At 36.0% G+C, this 18,609-nt stretch overlaps 2 protein-coding genes across 3 annotated transcripts; both read right to left on the bottom strand.

The window, feature by feature from the left end:
* Positions 1–1,132: 1,132 nt before the first annotated feature.
* On the bottom strand, positions 1,133–7,721 carry LOC142632174 (uncharacterized). Of its 2 annotated transcripts, none has more exons than XM_075806587.1 (12): positions 7,534–7,717; positions 7,319–7,397; positions 7,133–7,220; positions 6,897–7,046; positions 6,556–6,687; positions 5,456–5,594; positions 5,330–5,368; positions 5,177–5,251; positions 3,162–3,221; positions 2,874–2,938; positions 2,261–2,351; positions 1,133–1,574 (listed from the first exon to the last, which is right to left on the bottom strand). In XM_075806587.1, the coding sequence occupies exons 1-12, from the start codon at positions 7,633–7,635 to the stop codon at positions 1,530–1,532; spliced, it is 1,065 nt and encodes a 354-aa protein (XP_075662702.1). In that variant the 5' UTR covers positions 7,636–7,717; the 3' UTR covers positions 1,133–1,529. The 2 variants fall into 2 exon arrangements, with proteins under 2 accessions (XP_075662702.1, XP_075662701.1); XM_075806586.1 differs by lacking the exon at positions 1,133–1,574 and adding an exon at positions 1,665–2,025 and having other exon boundaries at positions 7,534–7,721.
* A 6,115-nt stretch (positions 7,722–13,836) lies between these two features.
* Positions 13,837–17,673, bottom strand: LOC142630969 (transmembrane 9 superfamily member 3-like). The gene is made up of 6 exons (XM_075805026.1): positions 17,359–17,673; positions 16,331–16,960; positions 16,099–16,236; positions 15,819–15,975; positions 15,221–15,705; positions 13,837–14,306 (listed from the first exon to the last, which is right to left on the bottom strand). Exons 1-6 carry the CDS (start codon positions 17,502–17,504, stop codon positions 14,087–14,089), a joined length of 1,776 nt encoding a protein of 591 aa, XP_075661141.1. The 5' UTR covers positions 17,505–17,673; the 3' UTR covers positions 13,837–14,086.
* Positions 17,674–18,609: the final 936 nt, after the last annotated feature.

The following is an 18,609-nucleotide window of genomic DNA, read 5'->3' as shown; positions in this document are numbered from 1 at the left end:
TACCCACCAGGATCTGAGCCCTGCTGGGGTGTAGGGGGACCGGTGAGCCATAGCTTCCCAGTCCCACGACCAGTGAAGCCTTGGTATTATGATATCAAGAACTACATTCAGACATTAGAGTATCTGCCAAGTCACGTAGATATATGCCCTAAAGTAAAAACTCAACTCAATTTTGTCAACAAAAAAAAAAAGTAAAAACTCAACTCACTCGTATCTAGGTCAAAATTAATTTTTCTACTTAAGCAAGCTCGAGATAGGCGGATATAGATTTCACCTTATGAGGAATAGGCTGTCGAAACAGCAACACAAGCAAGACTTTTGAAGAGCGTCAAGCTCACTTAAAATTCTAATAAAAAAAGGGAAACCCCAACTCCAAATATGAAACAAGTTTGCAACAAGAGAGTCAGCGAAGGGATCAACAGTCTTCCTTCAGTAAAGGCCCATCCAGTGTAGACTAACAGTCATAAACGAAAGGACATGAAGTAGAACATTTTGCAAAGTTTCTAAACAAAAAATGAAATTTTAAAAATTAATAACGAAAAACAAATTTTTTGGTAAAGCTTAGGTGCAAAAATGAATTTCATCGCATAAAAAAAAAAAATAGGAACCATGTTTTGTTTACAGAAAACATATTTTTTTTGTCAGTTGAGCGGCACTCTTGTTTCTATTTTCTATTTTTGCTAAATAATTGTAAGAATTCTTGTAAGAATTCTAGTACTATTCAAGTTAATCAATTATTTTGCAGCAACTACTAAATGATGCATAAACAGAACCTAATTTGATCACCACTCACTAGAAGACTCCAAACTTTGAAATGTCCAAATTAGCTTATTTTCAACCAACTTTACTCTACTCCCCTCTACTTTCCCTCTCTTTCCCCTCAATCCAAACGGCCCTTAAGCTCTTACAGCAAGCCCACTTCAGGCAATGCTTTTTCTGTAACATGAGCAGCAGCTTGAGGCCTTTACTCACTATTAGCATTTGAACAGTATGTTCAAGATAACAGCGTTTATGGGTCGAATTTTCTGAGTACCATGAATGAAGAATACCATTTGAGCCACAAAAACTGAATGAAGGATACCAATCTTCTAGACGAATGCTAGTCGATTAACTTTATTAGCATTAAATAGAGGATCTTCAATGCTTGCTCCTTTAATAAAGTAAAATGTAACAACTAAAGACCTGTCTAGTGGAACTTGTTACAAACTTAGATGTAGCCATAACAAGATGCTCACCAACTTATGGAAGCAAAAAACTTGAAAAACACAAAATTCAGAGAAAATTTGTACCACAACATTAGAAAGTAATCCAATTAATGAGGTGTCAGTAACTCTATTCATTAATTGTCAGAAGCAACACGAGTCTACCAATATATACTGTATCACTATCCACAAAGCTAGGTTGCCAACCAGAATATACCTTCATTTCTCAGTAGCTCAAGAACCAACATAAGCTCTCAATCCACCATTTGACAATATTTAAAAACAACCTTCCAAAACACCAACGAATTCACCATTTGGAAATATCTTTCAATCACCAGAAGATGGTAATCTGTATGTGCAGGTAATACGGATCTGGTGCAAAACAATGATTTAGTAGCAGTTAGAAACCTAAAATTCATGATGATTCACTTTTCTTTCTTTTTTTTTCTTTTTTCTTTTTTTTCTTTTTTTGGTGGAAGGGGCAGCTGGACACCATTCCACGAGTCAGAAATTACTTCTAGACAAACAAACAATGATTTTCACATTCATGATTCTATCATTTGGATAACGTTTTTTCACTTCTCTTCTCATAAAATACCAATTGTGTTAACATGATTACCATTTGATTTGAGTACAATACCATGACATAGATCTTGCAACTTACCTAAGAAAAGCTTGCAATCAAAGCTAAGGACCTGATAGACAGCTTAAATAACAACAAAACTAGGTAAATTCAAGTCCATACCTAACGTGTGATGATGATTACTAACGAAATACCATGTAAGTCGACATGGATTGATGGCAAAATCAATATCATACCTACCTAATAGGCCAAGTACCAATATTGATCAGATCAATCTATTGGTTGATGGTAAAAAGTGTTTAATGATAATCTTGAGAACACAAAAGATCCACCAAAATGAATTGCTAGGCCAAAACCAAAAATTAGAAAGACTGCCACTCACCGTCATGTATATAATCATTTAGATTTGTCTGTTAGTATAGACTAGGATCTGGCAAGGTGACAGGCCAAAAGACATATTAGCATCATTATTTACCTGGGCAAAAGCATAAATTGCTCGCAAGATTCTAGCATAATCAGTTCCAAGCATTTGAATGACAATATCTGCCAATAATGTTCCCCAAAGCCTGCATAAGATGCCAGTGAAATAAAATTGTCAAAGATGACAATAATTCCTCAAAGAAATCAGAAAGAAAAAACTTCAAGATCAAAAGCAGTTGTTGCAGTCAATGCTTAATCAATGAAGCCAAAAGAGACTTCATAAAGACTACGAGATTCAAATTTGACCCCCTACAGGCTTACTAATGCAGGACATAGTTGAGTCAGACACCAAATAAAAACTAAGCCATTATGAATGAAGCATCATTTTTGGCAAAGATAGTCTTCAACTCTGTAGTTATGAGAATACACATTTTCTTTATCAATTTAGGAGCATTATTTGTATGGACATTCATCAGTGAAACCACTTCCCCTAGCATTCAGCCGCTTAAAAAGTTAATGCATACATGCATACATATATATAATAAATTAAAATAAAAAATAAAAATAAAAAAAGGGAAGCAAATTTTCAGGTAAGAAATGAAAACTATGGAAGACAAAACCAGAATCAAAAAATTATATTAAAAAATGCAGAGCAGAAGAGTCAATACATTGGACCAAGTAAAGCCATCACGCTTCTAAAACCCAGATATCTTGATGCAGCACCAGCAAAGCCCTGTCACAGTAACAAACTGACAAAGATGAGAAGTTGATACCAAAAAAGACAGCACCAGCAAAGCCCTGTCACCCCTCCACTATTATAACACATTTTTTAATACATTCCTCAATACAGTAATATACCTCTCCGTGAGAGTACATAGCACTAACAGCAAATAGAAACATCATAAGGATCAAATCAACGGTTTGCAGCCCAAGGAAGAAAAGAAAAAAGTATTCACCTGCTTTGCTGCAAGCAACGCCGCTCTAGACTCAAGATTAATAGCAACTAATTGTCCACCCTGAAAACCAAGAAAGTATTAATGTCAAGTAAAGCCTTGCTGATTTAACTATTTGTGATGCCCCAATTTAATTGATTGTGTGTTTTGTGGGTGTGTGATGAGTCCCACATAGGGCATATACTAGGTAGATCTTGACAATTGCTCAAGAGTTACAGGCCTTTATTTTTGCCATGTTCAAAGTACAATGAACAATGCCTAGGAGAGTCATTGATATACTTTCTGGCTGGCAAAGCTGGTTCGGGAAGCATAAAAGCTCTTTCAAACATTTAATGATGCAGAATTAACTGTTGTGAAGATGAATTATGGCTTATTGAGATTGTTGTTACAGTGGTCCCAAGCTGTTGGCTCAAGTGACATGAATTCTGTTGTAGATTTTGACTACCTTTCTTGTTGTTTTTATATTGGAGTGTGTATATTTAGAAAAAATATGTGTACTTTCCCCGGGAACATGAAGTACTAAATTGACAGCTTGCATTAAATTTGTATTGGTAGCACTCCAAATTCAAATTGGACTAAGACGGCCATTTCATAAATTAGCAGATTTTAGAAAGTTTGAAAACTGATTAAGCTACAAACTACGAAAACTACACATTATATCCCAATATAAGATACATGGAACCACCACTCCCATACCTTGAAATTTTGAATTTCAAAATGCAGTCGACTCCCAAACCTAAAAACACTTAATTGAATATACAGCACCAGTGTACAAACTTGAATAATAGAAAAGATAAGACTAGATAGAACAATGTAACCAGAAACTTTACCAATTGGACCACACATCAAGTTGGGACCAATGTAGATTTTCTTTATTTTTCTTTTTTTATTGGTCTTTAATGTAGAGATCACTATCGAGATTTTTTGGTCTAAATTAGCTAAAATTTATTGGAAATCTAGTAGTCCCCATCAATTTAGTACTCCTGATTTCTGGAATGTAGAAGAGTGATTGACAACTTAAACAAACAGAGCCCATTCAAATCTAGAAAACATGCTAAAATTAATTTTCTGAACAAAGAACTATAATAAATAAATATTGAAAAAGTATATTACGCACACGAAGTTCCTCACATTGAATTGAATACATTTCAAAAACTTTGTTTTTTCCTTACAAAAAAAAAATGAATACATTTCAGAGAGGTTTTTGAAATCTGTAGGCCTTTGTTGTAGAACACTGCATAAGGCAATACATATTGCCCACGTTTAATGCATGTGAGAGAATATTAAGGACTCATTTGGTAGACTGTAATAGACACTGTAATATAATAGATATTCTTATAGTATAACTATTCAATTGTTTGGTTATATTTTTATTACGATGAATAGTTATTCCTTATGAATAGTTATTCCTTATGAATAGTAACTATTTTTTAAAATGAGGAATAACTATTCTTTATCAAAATCACTAAATGTCTATTTCTTAACCTTATGTAATAACTTTTTTAAAAAAATTCCTATAAAGCATTAATTGCCGCATCTTCAAAAGGAAAGAAAAAAAAGGTTAAGCTAGATCCTCAAAAAATGTAAATATAATTTTATAAAATAAGAGTATTTTAAAATTTTGACTTAACAATGATTTAATTCCACCTTCTTTTCATACTCTACCAAATTGTGGATGCATATTCAGGATTCTATTCTTAAATGGTCACCAAACTAATGAATAGTAATACTTATTACATTCCAACTTAATGTATTCCTTGTAATACTTATTCTTATTCCCATGTAATAATTATTACAATGTACCAAACGTGCCCTAAGTCATATTTGCAACAGAAACGATAACAAACTATTTTTTAAATTTTGAAACATCTTTAAAAAAAAAATTTTAAGCTAATAATGTTGAAGCCATAATAAAGAGATATATTGCTTCTGAAAAAAGAAAAAACACACACATTGGAATCAGGAAAATTCATTATGGCTTCTTTGCCAACTACGTATCTACGATGTCAAACTTGTACCTTTTTAATGAATTCCTTTTTCATCTGATAGTTGGCAGCTTCTAAGAACACCTTCCCAGATAATCTCCTTGCTAACTATCACAAAGGGAAAACTACTTCAGATATTCAAACAAAAGACCAAAGAAAATAAACTGACATAAATCATTTACTTACCACTTCATAAATCTTTGCCAAAGTAAACATACCACCACCCTTCACATCAAAAAAGATAGGGGAAAAAAGAGATCAATTTCAAATAGAGAGGACCAAAAGACTTGATTGTAAAATAACTAACTGTACCCTCAACATCATTGACCGAAGCTCTTTCATAGCAGAAAGGGCATGCAGCTTCCATCGACTAAGTCCAAATTCTAGACTGCCCTGATCATTGGATGTCTTAGAGAGGTCCCCTAAGCTCAGAAAAGTTCTTGATTCCTCGCTGCAAGAATGTAATGAAAATTTTAAATCACCACAATACAATTTAATTAAGAAAAAGTCAACTTTTTGTAAATTACATACGTACCCAAAGGGTCTTAAACCCACAACCTCACCCTCCACCATGTTGAGGCAGGGGAGGTCTCATTTGCAATAGGCTCACTGGAAACTTTTTCTAAGAAATAACTAAGTAATGATCTTTTCAAACTTTCTAATGTTCTGACAGACAGCAATGAACAAAGATCGATTAATGAATTATAAAACTAACAAAAGTACAACACAAGAGGTAACTGATTACTTTCCTCAATTTTTTTTTTTTTGGATAAGGAAAGGTTTTACTAAAAAGGAAAAGGAAATGACACATAAAAAGATGTGTACAAACCCTTTTCAAAGAACACAAATCACAAATAAAGGGAATAAAAAATTCAACAAAAGACACAGAAGGCACACTGTCTAAGGCATCAGTTCTTTCCTATCAGCATTAACTTGCATGTCTTCAGACATCCAATCGTCCATGTAGTGCCATAGGCTAGCGCTAGATTTTTCTTTCCTATGCAATTATTGGCCGATGTTGCAAAATTCCTAGGGAACCTAAGTTTAACTTCTAATCTTAGTTAGAGTGGCGCCACCTCAAAGCTCCCTTTTTGTGATAAGTTTTTACAATGTAGTCATACTTTCTAACCAAAACAAAATAATCACTTCAACTCCAATAATTTGATAAACAGATCAGTTAACAGTCTTAACATATATAGTTAATAAATCCATTTATATTGATCTTAGGATATTTCTATCAGTTTATAGATTTGTGATGATCAAAATCACCCCACGAGCGCCTTGCCCAAGTCCCATCTGTGAAATTTTTTCAATCTCTACCTACTTGAGAATAATGAGACTGAGAGAGATCTAACAGGATAAGCATTCTAAAGGATTTAGCAAAATTCTGGAGAATTAATTACAAAAAGTACCTTGAGTATTCCTGCAATAGATGAAGAAAAATTTCTACTTCAAGATCTTCAGTGGACAATTTGCTAGAGCATCGAATGTTCAACTTTTTTCTCACTTCAAGCAAGACACTTCTATATGATGGTCTCCATCCCCTACCAAGAACATTATACTTAAAATAAAGCTCGACTTACAGTTACAATGTGCAATAAAATTGTGTTCATGAGAAGAGAGATTGAGATTCACTAACCACTTTCCATAAAGAGGACCAGTAAGTTTAGTTGTAAAGTGCAACTTAGACCACATCAATAAGAGCAGCAATTGATGCTGACTAGTTGCAATTTTACAATGTCATTGCAATTACCTTAACGTAGACCGGGCATCAGACGCAAGAAATAAAAAGCGTGACTCTAGCGCTGCAATAAAATCTTGCCGCTCTTCAAGATCTTCTTCAATCATGGCATGGTCCACGTCCGCTCTGCTTGTTATCGATTTTAGCAAAGGGCTGAAGTAGCTGAAAATTAAAGACCAAATATATCAACATCATGTTCATGCCAAAATCAAAAGAAGAAGAAGAAGAAGAAGAAGATTTTCATTTACCTGGGGCCAAAAAGGATTCTTTCAAGCTCGTATAGCTCAGAGTCGGTGGCAAGTTCAAGCACTGACCGAAGCTCAGGGTCAAATGCATCTGCATAGCATACCACATCATTTTAGAAATACAAATACATATACAAATCCAAGTTAGGAAACAGAGTAAAACAAAAACAAAAACAAAAAAGAGGACACCTTGCCCTTGCCCTTTTCTTGAAATAGCAGCATATGCACAACAACCCACAAGCCTTAGACCATTTGTACGCCCAACAACCTGCAAAATCAAGAACCCATTTGATTTTGAATATGAAAGTTTACTTCTTTAGACTGTACACCAATCTCTCGCACTAATTTTAGAAATTTACAAATATGCGGAAGGAAGAGGAGCAAAAGAAAAAAGAAAAGCGTACCACTACTGAGTGTGCAGCTAGTTTGGGGGTTGTTGTGATTGGTAATGCTGAAGCCAAGGAGAGATGGAGTGGCAGAGCTGCTGCCGCTGTTGCACTAGTCATCAGCTTCCCCGATAAAAATATAAAATGGAGCTGATCTGATCTGATGTGTTTTGGAATTGACGCCTCACACTCGCCCACTTTACCTTTATTAGTTTTCCTTCCCATAAAAAAACAAAACGACCTTGCAAATAAATTCTAGCTAATTTTTTCCAAGCATTTTAAACATTGGTTTAAGACGTGTGTTTTAATTAGTTCGTAAAAAATTTTATATTTATATAAAGAATTTTGGGTTTAATCTCCACCTACATTAAAAATTGATTAGTATTTTTATCTGATGATAAAAAGCTATTATTAGGAGTAGACATCACAGGCTAAAACTCTATAAAAAAAAAAAAAAATTTAATTCTAACTTTTTTTTTCTTTTTTTCTTTTTTTTGGAAAATCTCAGCTTTTGGTATTGTCTCGTAATAAATTTTTCATATAAATAAAAAATATTTTCATGATGATAAAAAAATTTGAATTTCCACGTGAACAAAAAAAATAAAAACTCCACTCTCTCTAAAAATTTTCTCACCAATTTAAGGAGAAAAATAACCAAGGAAAAAAAAGAATTCAATCGCTCAGTTTGGATGACCACATCGGCAATGCCCAATAAACCTCCCTTTCAATAATATAAAACCATGTGTCCAAATTATTGAGCCACTATCCTAATCACTATCCAAATAAAAAAAAATTTAAAAAAAAACTCACCATTAACTTTTAATAATAATAAAATCATTTCTGTATCCCTTTCAAGAAAAGATAAATTATCAACATGGTTCTTGCTCTCTTTTTTCTGCTAGAAAGTATCCATGTTCTAATGACGTTCTTCAAAGTTAAAATTTTACAGTTTTTAGAATAAAGAAATTGCTACAACTTCTTGGATATATCTCCTAAAATCATATAAAAATCCTGCTTTTACGTATTGTCTTGACTTCCTTTTTCTCTTTCTTCTTCTTCTTTTTTTTTTTTTTTTTTTCTTTTGAGAAAGATGTGTTGTTTTTTTTTGAAGATGTGTTGTTTTGACTTGATTAGCTGCATTGAAAAGAGTTTATATTAAACTTAAGGAAATTTTGGTCAGTTTTAACTTTTAAATTTATATGTTAGAAAGTGTTTGATTCCCATTTTATAGAGCATTCGCATGCAAAAATTTCTATCTATTTTGTATAAAAATTTACTTTTTTTTTTTAATTTTACATACTCACTTTTCAAAATACCCTATATCAAATTATCTATTTTACATTATATGTTATTAAAATATCAATTTTTCTTGATTTTTTTAATTGTTTCTCTTTCTTTACACACAACAATCACCGTCCACTCTCTTCCTTCATATTCGAAATACAGAAAAAGAGAATAAACAACTAAATGCAAAATGAATAATGTCATTGTAAATTTACACGGTTACCATAACAAACTTTTAAATTTAAACAATTATACACAGACTAATGTGGTTCATTTTTAGACAAGTCTGTGTAAATTCTACACATTCTTCTATTATACTCAAAACAATGTGAATGCTCATATGTTGCAAGATTCAACAGAATTTGGATACATAATTAGCAAAAGAGTAAACAAGACATAATTTGCAATATTTCTTTCTCTTGTACTACATTCTGAGTAGAGCATTCATAATGAAGTAACTAAATCACAGTGTGTGGGCATTTTTTACAAGTGTTGGACTGGGCCGTCTGCCGCTACACTAGGCCCAAAGTTTTCTGGATCGAGGAGTTGGGACCGGTCCAAGAGCAAACCTTCCTGATTCGGCTTGTGCACAAACAATGCCCTTGTTAGTCAGGTCTTGATCGTACGCTTACGACAGGCAGAACTATCACGTTAACTACAGCAGGCAGATATAATATAGATAATAATAAGAATTTAGGCAAAATAGTTAATGGGCCTTAATGAAGGGTGCCCGTTTACACGATGGTAACAAAATAATGAGTATTAGATGGAGAATAAGGAGCATATTAAAGAAACAAATATCAGCCTGCCAAGTTAAGCCGTTCCACGGAGTTTATGTCAGGAAGGAAAACCACTCCTTCAACGCGACTAATCTTTCTGAGGAGGAAATTAGCTGCTTTGAAAAAACAGGCCTAAGTGACTTGAGTTGAATAAAGTTTCTTCCTTTTGTTACCAGAGAGCATGGGTTGAAAGGGGAGAGGGAGATTAACTCATTCGGTGCATGTCAATCGCTCTATTCCCTCTGTTTCTTTCTTACTTATTTTTCTCCGTTTCTTTAATCCTTTCTTTTCTTTTGTTCCTTTTTTTTTTTACTCTCTTTTCTATTTTCTTTTTCTCCTTTTTCCCTTTGTTTTCTTATTCCCCTGTTTTTGTGATTCTAACCACTATCTCACAAAGGTTTTTGCCGTCCCCCCTCTTTCTCCTCTAGCCATGCACAGTAGGGCTCCTTATATAGGGCCAGCCGTGCTTGGCTTTTTACCATTTTAGCCCTTAACCGCCTTTGTCTGGCATGGGTTCCTTTGTCGACCGTCACTGACTAGTCAGTCACCCAGCCAATGCCCCTCCACCTCATTTAGAGAAGGCTTTTTTGTTTTGCTTGCTCCTTGTGGCATTCTTACCTACCACGGTGTGAATACTCGCATTCCCTCTACCTCTCTCAGCATGCACCTGGGGGTTCCCACCCAACTTTACCTCTTTTGGGTTGTATGTCATCCCAGCAAGACAGTACTTCCAAAAGGGCTTGAGCAGGAAACATGAAAATGGGTTTTTCCCCCTCCCCACCGCCAGACCATACCCCCTTACCTCTGACCCGTGACCTCACCATTTCTTGTATTGGCTGGGTACAAGCTGGTGGTGTCTGGGCCTTGCGCGTGCCTTGCCTTCATGCTTGTTCAAAATTCTGCCCGCTGCTCATCTGTCTGCCGCGATATGAACGTCAAACTGCCCAGTTTGCTGCTTGTTTTTGGCTTCTTTTGGTATGGGTTGTTTCACCTGACTCCTCATTTATGGCCTACATCTTCTAAAGGCTGGGCCTTGCCTGGTTGTAGGCTGTTTCATGTCTTTATTCCTAGCTCCTGTTACTTGCTTCCTGCCACGCAGTTCTGTTGTGCCTGCCGTGAGGTCTACCTGACCCAAGCCTGCTGGGTCACTTTAGACCTTTTCTATTTATTCTTTCTCCGAAGGCCCAATGATCTCATTGGGTCCTTTGCTACTCATGGGCTCCCATTGTCCCGCCTACTTTCATTTGAGCGTCCTTGGCCCACTTATTCTCTTGGGCATCCTTGGCCCTTTTTTCCTATTTAAGTGTTTCCCATGAGTTTTTACTAACTTCTTGGACTTCCTCGACCCAAGTATTACTCACCTTTTCCTTGGGGCTCATAAGTTTTCCATAGCCCCTTACTTTCTTTATTTGCACTACTTTGGGCCTGCTGTAGCAGCCGTGGCCCATTCTCACTTTTTCACATTCATATAGCCCATGAGTTTGTTGTTACTTTCTTCCAGGCTTTTTAAGACCCACTTACTTCCTCAGAATCCATTTCTTTGCTTTTTAGACCCACTATCCGTTATTCCTGCCACTTAGCCTAATGACACTCCATATTACTTTCTTTTGCCCATGACTTTGGGCCTGCTTCCCTGCTGGGCTCGCCAAAAATGAGCATCTACACACAGTAATTAAACTCAAAATACCATCACAAGGAAGCTATCTTAGAGCATTCACAACGAAGTTGGTATAGTTACTAAAGTACTATTTTAGCAACTAAAACACTAAAATGTATGCTAAAATGAAGATGCTATAGTTAGAAAAAATGGCAACTGAGCTACAGTAAATATTTTATTTCTTTCCTTCTGTTTCTTTTCTTTAAAAAAAACATATATATATATACATATATATATATATATTCTCTCTCTTTCTTCTCTCTTCAGAGTCGGATGTTTCTCTCTTTTTTCTTTTTTATCTTCTCCTCTCTCGCCTACCTCCTCTTCCCTTTCTTCTATTTTTTTTTTAATTTCTTTTGCTATGGTAGAAAATCTCTCTCTCTCTCTCTCTCTCTCTCTCTCTCTCTCTCTCTCTCTCATCTTCTTTTCTCTCTTATTCTCCTCCTTTCTTCTTCTCCTCATACTTAATTTTTTTTTTCTCTCTTTTGTGGTGGTGATGGATGTTGTGGCCGGTTGTGGGTGTTGTTATGATGAGTTTTGTTGGTCGGTAGTGGGTGTGATGGTGATGGGTTTGGTGGCTGGTTGTGGATGCGATGAATTTTGTGTCCGGTTGTGGGTGTGGTGGTGGCTATGGTCATGATTGTAGTTTTGTTTGGGTTGCGTGTTTTTTTTTTAGTGGTGGGTTTTGTGGCCAATTGTGAGTGTGGTTGTGATGGATTTTGTGGATTTTTTTTTTACCAGTGGTGTTTGTGGTGGTGGTTGGTAGTAGGTTCTTGTTTGATGTTTTTTTTATTAATCGGTGATGGTAATTGGTGGCAGTGGGTGGGCGGCAAAGAAGAGAAAGAGATGCAGTAGGTGTGGAGGGCAGAGAAGAGAAAGAAATGAAGAAGGTAGAGAAAGAGGAGAGAATAAGAATTAAAAAATAAAGAAATAATAAAAAAAGTATATTTAAACGAAGTAAAAAAAATAAAACATTTGATGTTAGGTGTATTTTAAAATGAAGTATTAGAATAGATAAAAATAGGTTTTTGAGGTGTTAAAAGCTAAAATTTTTGGAAGCTTTGCTGTGAATTATCTGATTTAAGGTTCTAAGTGAAAATATTAAGATAGTAGTTGATGCAATTAACTGGGACAAAATACGTATGACGTTATATTAACAACAGAAGTTGAGAAAATTTCAAACGGATAATAATCTTGTAATTGATGCTATGGAGTATCTATTTTATGATAATAAAAATAGTATCAGTTATGAGATTAAACAAAAGTAATATTACACGAAGGAGAATCTGTCATCTCACTAAATTGAGAAATCTTGTGTTTCTTTTTTCTGTCAGTATAGATAGAGAGCGGGGTAAGGTAGGAATCAAACCAAATACATGAGTACCACATATGAAGTCATTAGAGCATTCCCAATAGATGTTCTAAAAATGTGTCATTTTAACACATCAAAAAAATTACTTTATTATTTTAACACACTATTTTACAATACATCTTACATCACATGTTTTATTCTTCTATTCTATATATTAAAATAATATTTTCTTAAAATTCATCATAATACAAAACAATGGCCACCCAACAAGCAACAGCCACTGCCTACCGCCACCAACCAACAACCACAGCCACCACCCAATCGAAAACATAATTCAAAACAAAAGCAAACAAATCTAGCCAAATATCCCAAACAAATCCATTTACAAAAACACTCACCACCACTGTAAAAATTCCAACCACCACCATCATACAACAACAATCACAACCCAAAACCCATGAACCCAATTTGAAAAACTACCCAAGACCTACCATTGTGAGTGGCTAAAACAACACAACCCAACCACCACTGGACTACCACAACCCAACCACCACCACCAGACTACCACAACCCAACCACCATCACAATCAATCCCACCCAATCAACCCAAAAAATAAAAACTAAAAAAATAAAATCCAGAAAACCTAGAAAAATAAAACCTAGAAAACCAATCAATCCCACCGTTGTTGGTGACGATGGAGGGTGAGGATAAGGATGATCGAGTGGCAACGCATGTGGAGGAAAGGCAGGTGATTTCAAGGTTTTGTTTGTGTGATCTACAGCCCGATGAGGTGGCAGCAAGGTGGAGGAAAGGCCGGTGCTTTGGTGGCGAGATTAGTGGCATATTCTAGAGAGAGGAAGAGAGGCTATAGTGAGTGAGAGAGAGAGTGAGTGATGAAGGGAGGAGAGGCAGCTGGGTTAGAGAGGAAGAGAGGAGAGGCTATGATAAAGAAAGGGGAAGAGAGAGAAATTAAAGTCAGAGAGGAGAGAGAGTATAATAAAAAAAATGATAAAATTTTACAATTTGTGAACAGTACTGTCTCAATATTGAGACAGTACCCATGCCAAAATTTTTAGAATTTGAAATACCTAATGAGGGAGCTTTTTTGGTGTTTGGTGTGCCAAATGCCAAATATTTTACATTTAACACACCTGATGGCAATGCTCTAACCATTTGCCAATCACTTCCAACTCTAGAACTAGAAGACAACAGCATATGCAAGACTATTAACCAGTCAAATCTGCCTATATTTGGGAGCACGCCCAGTGAGATATTATTAGAATAAACAGAGGTAGAAGATATTAAAAGAATATATTGCAAAGTCTTGATTTGAGTAATGATACAAACTTTTTTGCCGTACTGTCAAAAGCATACTTGTTTGTTATCCAACATGCTGCTCAAGCAAGAAATTATCGAACCTTGCTTCTGCTTTTAATACATGAGGCGCTACAAAATTACCTTTGGAACTTAATTTCTCTACATTGCCTATATAAAAGAGGAAAAAACATGGCAAACGACTCTTGACGAGGATCAACCATCTACTCACACTTGATGGATCGATAAATGTGACGCACAAATAGTAAAGCTGCACGGAAACCTACAGTTCCAAGCATGAGGAAGAAACCATAGCAGATGCAAGCCATGTAACCAAAGAAAAATGAGGTTTGCATAAACCCGGACATATCTGAGCGTGCATAGTAGTAGTACAGGCAATAGGCATAGATAAAGATGCCAGTTGATCCACCACATAGAAAAGATCTGTAACAAATTCAAGCATAGAGATCATCAATCTTGGATTCAATATATTATTCTCCATTCTAGACATTCAGAATCCATACAGTTTGACATAGGGAAAAGAAAATAAAAGACATTAATTCAGGCTAACAACTCTACTTCACTGCAAATCAGGACAAAGAAAGATAATAAGCCAACTGTCATAAAATCCATATCAAAAATCAAGTCAACACTTAAAAGTGATAGTATATAATTTTTTTTTTTAATGGAATAACATGCTAGTATATATAACCTAACCTAAGAATTGATGCTAAGTATGGTAAAATATGGGGAGTAAATAATTATAAAGAAATGAATAAAAATTACGCAAGCATTCTTGTTCACATAAAGTTTACAATTAACTAATAGCCACACAAACCAATCCATAATAAAAGAGACTGCAAATGTCATGCCTAAGCTACACATATTTATACCTCAAAACAACATGTTCTCAGTAATTTTTTTATGACACTGCAAATCCACAGAGAAACTTTTGACGTTTTATCTTTGATTACTTTAAACTTATCAAACACAATGGCTTGAAGAACTACATTGCAATTTCACATAGTAATTAATTACACATCATTGACAATCAAAGTTGATATGTTGTCGGTAGTCAACAACTCCTAATGCAAACTTTAATGCAACAACACCTATACTACAATTGTTAATACATCGATCTTATAACAAGTTTTTCACATGTACACAGGAAGAATTCTAACTTTATATATGGTCAAGAAAGAAGAATACAGTTACCCATTACCACAACCCCCTCCCCTTTCCCAAAATAAAGATACTTCCATAACCAAGGGGAAAGAAAGATCAATTGAAGAATCAGATGACAAATATTACTTAAGTCAGCAAAACATCAATACAAATAAATAAAAATGGGTGTTTACCTCCACCACCATTCATGGTCCTCAGCAGCAAGTTGAAAGTATGTCAGTGCCACAGTAATGAAAGCAGTAACTATCAGGAGAATGATGAAGACAATAAACAAGATGCTGTATATGGTATAAATCCTGTGACCCCATACACTGGCAAATATGTAGTAAAGTTCAATGTATATAGCACTGAAAGGCAGAAAGCCTGCCATTGCCATTTGCGGAATCGTTCCCCGGTACCATGGCAAAGGTGGAATCTCTCTGGGATACTTGGTGGTGCGGACAGGAGCTTGGAATTCAGCCTTACTATTCTTCCCAGCAATCCCACCCAACACCAGCAGAGGTGATGTTACAAGTGTCCATATAAGAACTATCACCACAATTGTGCCAAATGGGAGAGCAGCAGTGGCATTATAAGCAATTGCTACAGTATTCAGGAAGCAGAACATAAGAAACAGGGGTCCGCAAAAGAGGCATCCCGTCAACATTAGATTCCTAACCTGTCGTCACACCAGAATACTGAATATCAGATTATGAAACAAGTACAACTTTAAAGGATGTGAGTTAAAATTCAAAAAAAAATTTGAAGAATGAATACATAATAGGCACGTACCCAGTTTGTTCCCTCTAGCTGACAGTAAAAGGAGGTTGCAATATAGCCCGCAATTCCTGATGTGAGAGCATATATGACAACCAGTGCAGTAAAAAGAGCTCCTCGGTTGTATGGATAAAATACACCAACAAGTGCTAGTATAAAAATGAATACCGTACTGCATGGAATGGAAAGCATAAAATTACTTACACGACAATAATAAGTATGAGGAACCGCCTCAGTCTCAGTCTCAGTCTCAGTGGTAGTAGAGTTGGGGCGGATGAAAAAAGTAGCTACTTACAGGGTAAATAGTTGGGTACCAGAACCAAGGGCAGCTGCAAATATAGACTTGTATTTGGGATACCTGAATACATCTCCATGGATGTATTTCCATCCAGTCTCTTCCTGGTCTTCAGCTGTTTCCTCATCATGGGCATATCTAAAAAAAAAAATTAACAATAGAGTCAAGATCGTGATGAAGAGATAGGCAGAGGCAGAGGCAGAGGCAGAGGCAGATGGGATTAGATTCTTACTTAACAAAATCATTTTTAAGGACTCGCATGAGAATGGTGGCAAGAAAGCCAGTTAGAAGAAGCACAGTGACACATGAATTTATGATGGAGAACCAATGGATCTCGAGATGATGAGGAAGAGAAGAAGACTGCGAGTACTTATCCATCCTCTTCTCATAAGGGACGCTTGTTTCTTTCCATTTGACAGTATATAAAAAATCGACGTCAACAGAGTCTTTGTTGTCATCAGTAAGGTCGACAACGTTGCGTGCGTCTGTTTGAACATTGATTTCAATGACGCGGTCTTTGTTGTAAAAGATGTTAAACTGAATGTGCTTATAGAGAGAATATCTGTAGTCGCTTGGGTCTCTGCCTTCTTTTTCGACCTTGCCAATGAAACCCCAAAGTGGTAAGTCATCGTAGTACATCTGAAAGTAGTAGTCCTTGTTAACCGCATCTCGGAAACGGGCCACCTCTTCCTTTGAGAGTGTTTTCTTGCAAACGAGCTCTGAATCTTTCTCAATTCGGAAATCAAGTTTGTAGGGAGCACTCACTAAACGATCGCCATTTAGCACTTCACCAAGAGCTTCCTTTTTCTCTTTCACATTTTCTGGAGAGCAGAACGGGAGATCAAAATACCGGTACGTTTCACTGCCACAGAGAGACAGAGACAGAGACATAGAGAGAAAGCAATATCATCATTAGCTTGATTTGATTTGATAATGTTGTGGTTTTCTTTCTTTCGGCCTTTTTATAACTAGAAATAGAAATGGGAAACGGTGTTTTTTGTGTTGACATTATTATATTATCTGAAAGAAAGAGGATATATCAAATCTCTTCAATTCTACTAGATCCAGCTCTAAAAATTGAAAAATCCATTAAATCTAAATCTAACAACAACAGCAGCAGCAGCAGCAGCAGCAGAGAGGTAAAAAAAAAACATAATAGTCAAAAGTTGGAAAACCAAAATGTTAAAGACACAGAAAGTGAGGTCAGATCCAGCTCAAAAGAAGAAGAAGAAGAAGAAGTGGAAATGGAAATGGAAATACCTGGGATTGTGAAAGGGGCCGACCTTGTTGGCATAGAGAGGCACTGCTTCTCCTTCCTTGTAACGGTGATCGGATGCACTCGACCTCACCTGATCCGCACCAAGCAGCACCATTAACAACACTACCACCGCCACACTCTTCTCCATATCTCTCTCTCTCTCTTTCTTTCTAAACCCTTTCAGAAAGAGAGATAGATCTCGTTTGGGTTTGGGTTTTGGTTTTGTTTTTGAGATCCAATCGGCAAAGGGGTTTTACTTAATTAATAACAAAACGAGAACGAGAGAGAGAGAAAGAAAGAGAAAGGCGTTGAAGACTAGTCTCTAGTCCCTCAAATCTCAATTTATGGGGAAATTATTTTTTACTTTTATAATTTTTTATTATTACTAAAAGCATACACAAAGTCACAATACTGACTGTCTCTGAAAGAGATGGAGCGCCACACAGAGATGTGCGTGCCTCACCTAAACGAGGCCGTTTCCTTCTTTCTTTCTTTTTCTTTTTCTTTTTTTTTTAATTTTTATAATTTGTTTTGTTGTTTTATTTGTATTTTGTAATTTGTATTTGATGTGGTGGATGCACGTGATTGGCGTTGCTTATAAAGGAAGCTTTTGATGAGATTAGGGGAGTGCGAGATCTCAATTCAATCGGTAGCTCACCAGTCAACGCCTTGGAATGATGACTATGCACTACCTTTTCCCCCTGCCCCCCCTCCTCCGGATCTCACCTTTTTCCCTTATATCTTTTCAATTTTATGCATCCGCGGTTCCTAACCCACCCTTTTTCTTCTCTTTTTTTGAAACTTAACCCAGCCTTTTTCAAAAGCCCACAATTATCAACCTTCTTTTTTTTTTTGGTCAACAGAGGAAATGAGTTATATTAACTAGCCATAAAATGCGAGTTAGTGGCTATAAGCCTTAAAGAGTACAAGCCATTAGCATTAGAGTTCACAATTACATTAAGATCAGGGTAGGGGGAACATCTAAAACAACAAAATCAGAAGTTAAGTAACAGGCTTCTTTAGCAAGGTAGTCTACTCCTTTGTTGGCCTCTCTAAACACATGCTTGACTGTGGTCCACTAAAACTGCCTGAATTAGTACTTGCAATCATTAAGAAGGGATGTATATGAGTTGTTGGGAGTTTTGCTTGAGAGAACAAGGTTAGCAACCACTTTGACATCTAATTCCACTGCCAATTGTGTGATTCCTAGCTATGAGGCAAGCGTGAGATCATCCCTAAGAGCCCAAAATTCA

Source organism: Castanea sativa, chromosome 4, assembly GCF_040712315.1.
Source record: "Castanea sativa cultivar Marrone di Chiusa Pesio chromosome 4, ASM4071231v1".
Taxonomy (NCBI): domain Eukaryota; kingdom Viridiplantae; phylum Streptophyta; class Magnoliopsida; order Fagales; family Fagaceae; genus Castanea; species Castanea sativa.
The sequence above is the reverse complement of the archived record's forward strand: the minus strand, read 5'-3'. Positions and strand labels throughout refer to the sequence as shown.

Excerpts from the sequence above, each read along its gene's own strand:
- LOC142632174 (XM_075806586.1), bottom strand. The coding sequence starts at position 7,635 with ATGACTAGTGCAACAGCGGCAGCAGCTCTGCCACTCCATCTCTCCTTG. Across the intron at positions 7,221-7,318 it reads AAGAAAAGGGCAAGGGCAAG|ATGCATTTGACCCTGAGCTT; the intron begins GTGTCCTCTTTT and ends TATGCTATGCAG. Across the intron at positions 6,688-6,896 it reads GATGCCCGGTCTACGTTAAG|GGGATGGAGACCATCATATA; the intron begins GTAATTGCAATG and ends TGTTCTTGGTAG.
- LOC142630969 (XM_075805026.1), bottom strand. The coding sequence starts at position 17,504 with ATGGAGAAGAGTGTGGCGGTGGTAGTGTTGTTAATGGTGCTGCTTGGT. Across the intron at positions 16,237-16,330 it reads CTTAAAAATGATTTTGTTAA|ATATGCCCATGATGAGGAAA; the intron begins GTAAGAATCTAA and ends TTTTTTTTTTAG. Across the intron at positions 15,706-15,818 it reads AGCTAGAGGGAACAAACTGG|GTTAGGAATCTAATGTTGAC; the intron begins GTACGTGCCTAT and ends GTGTGACGACAG.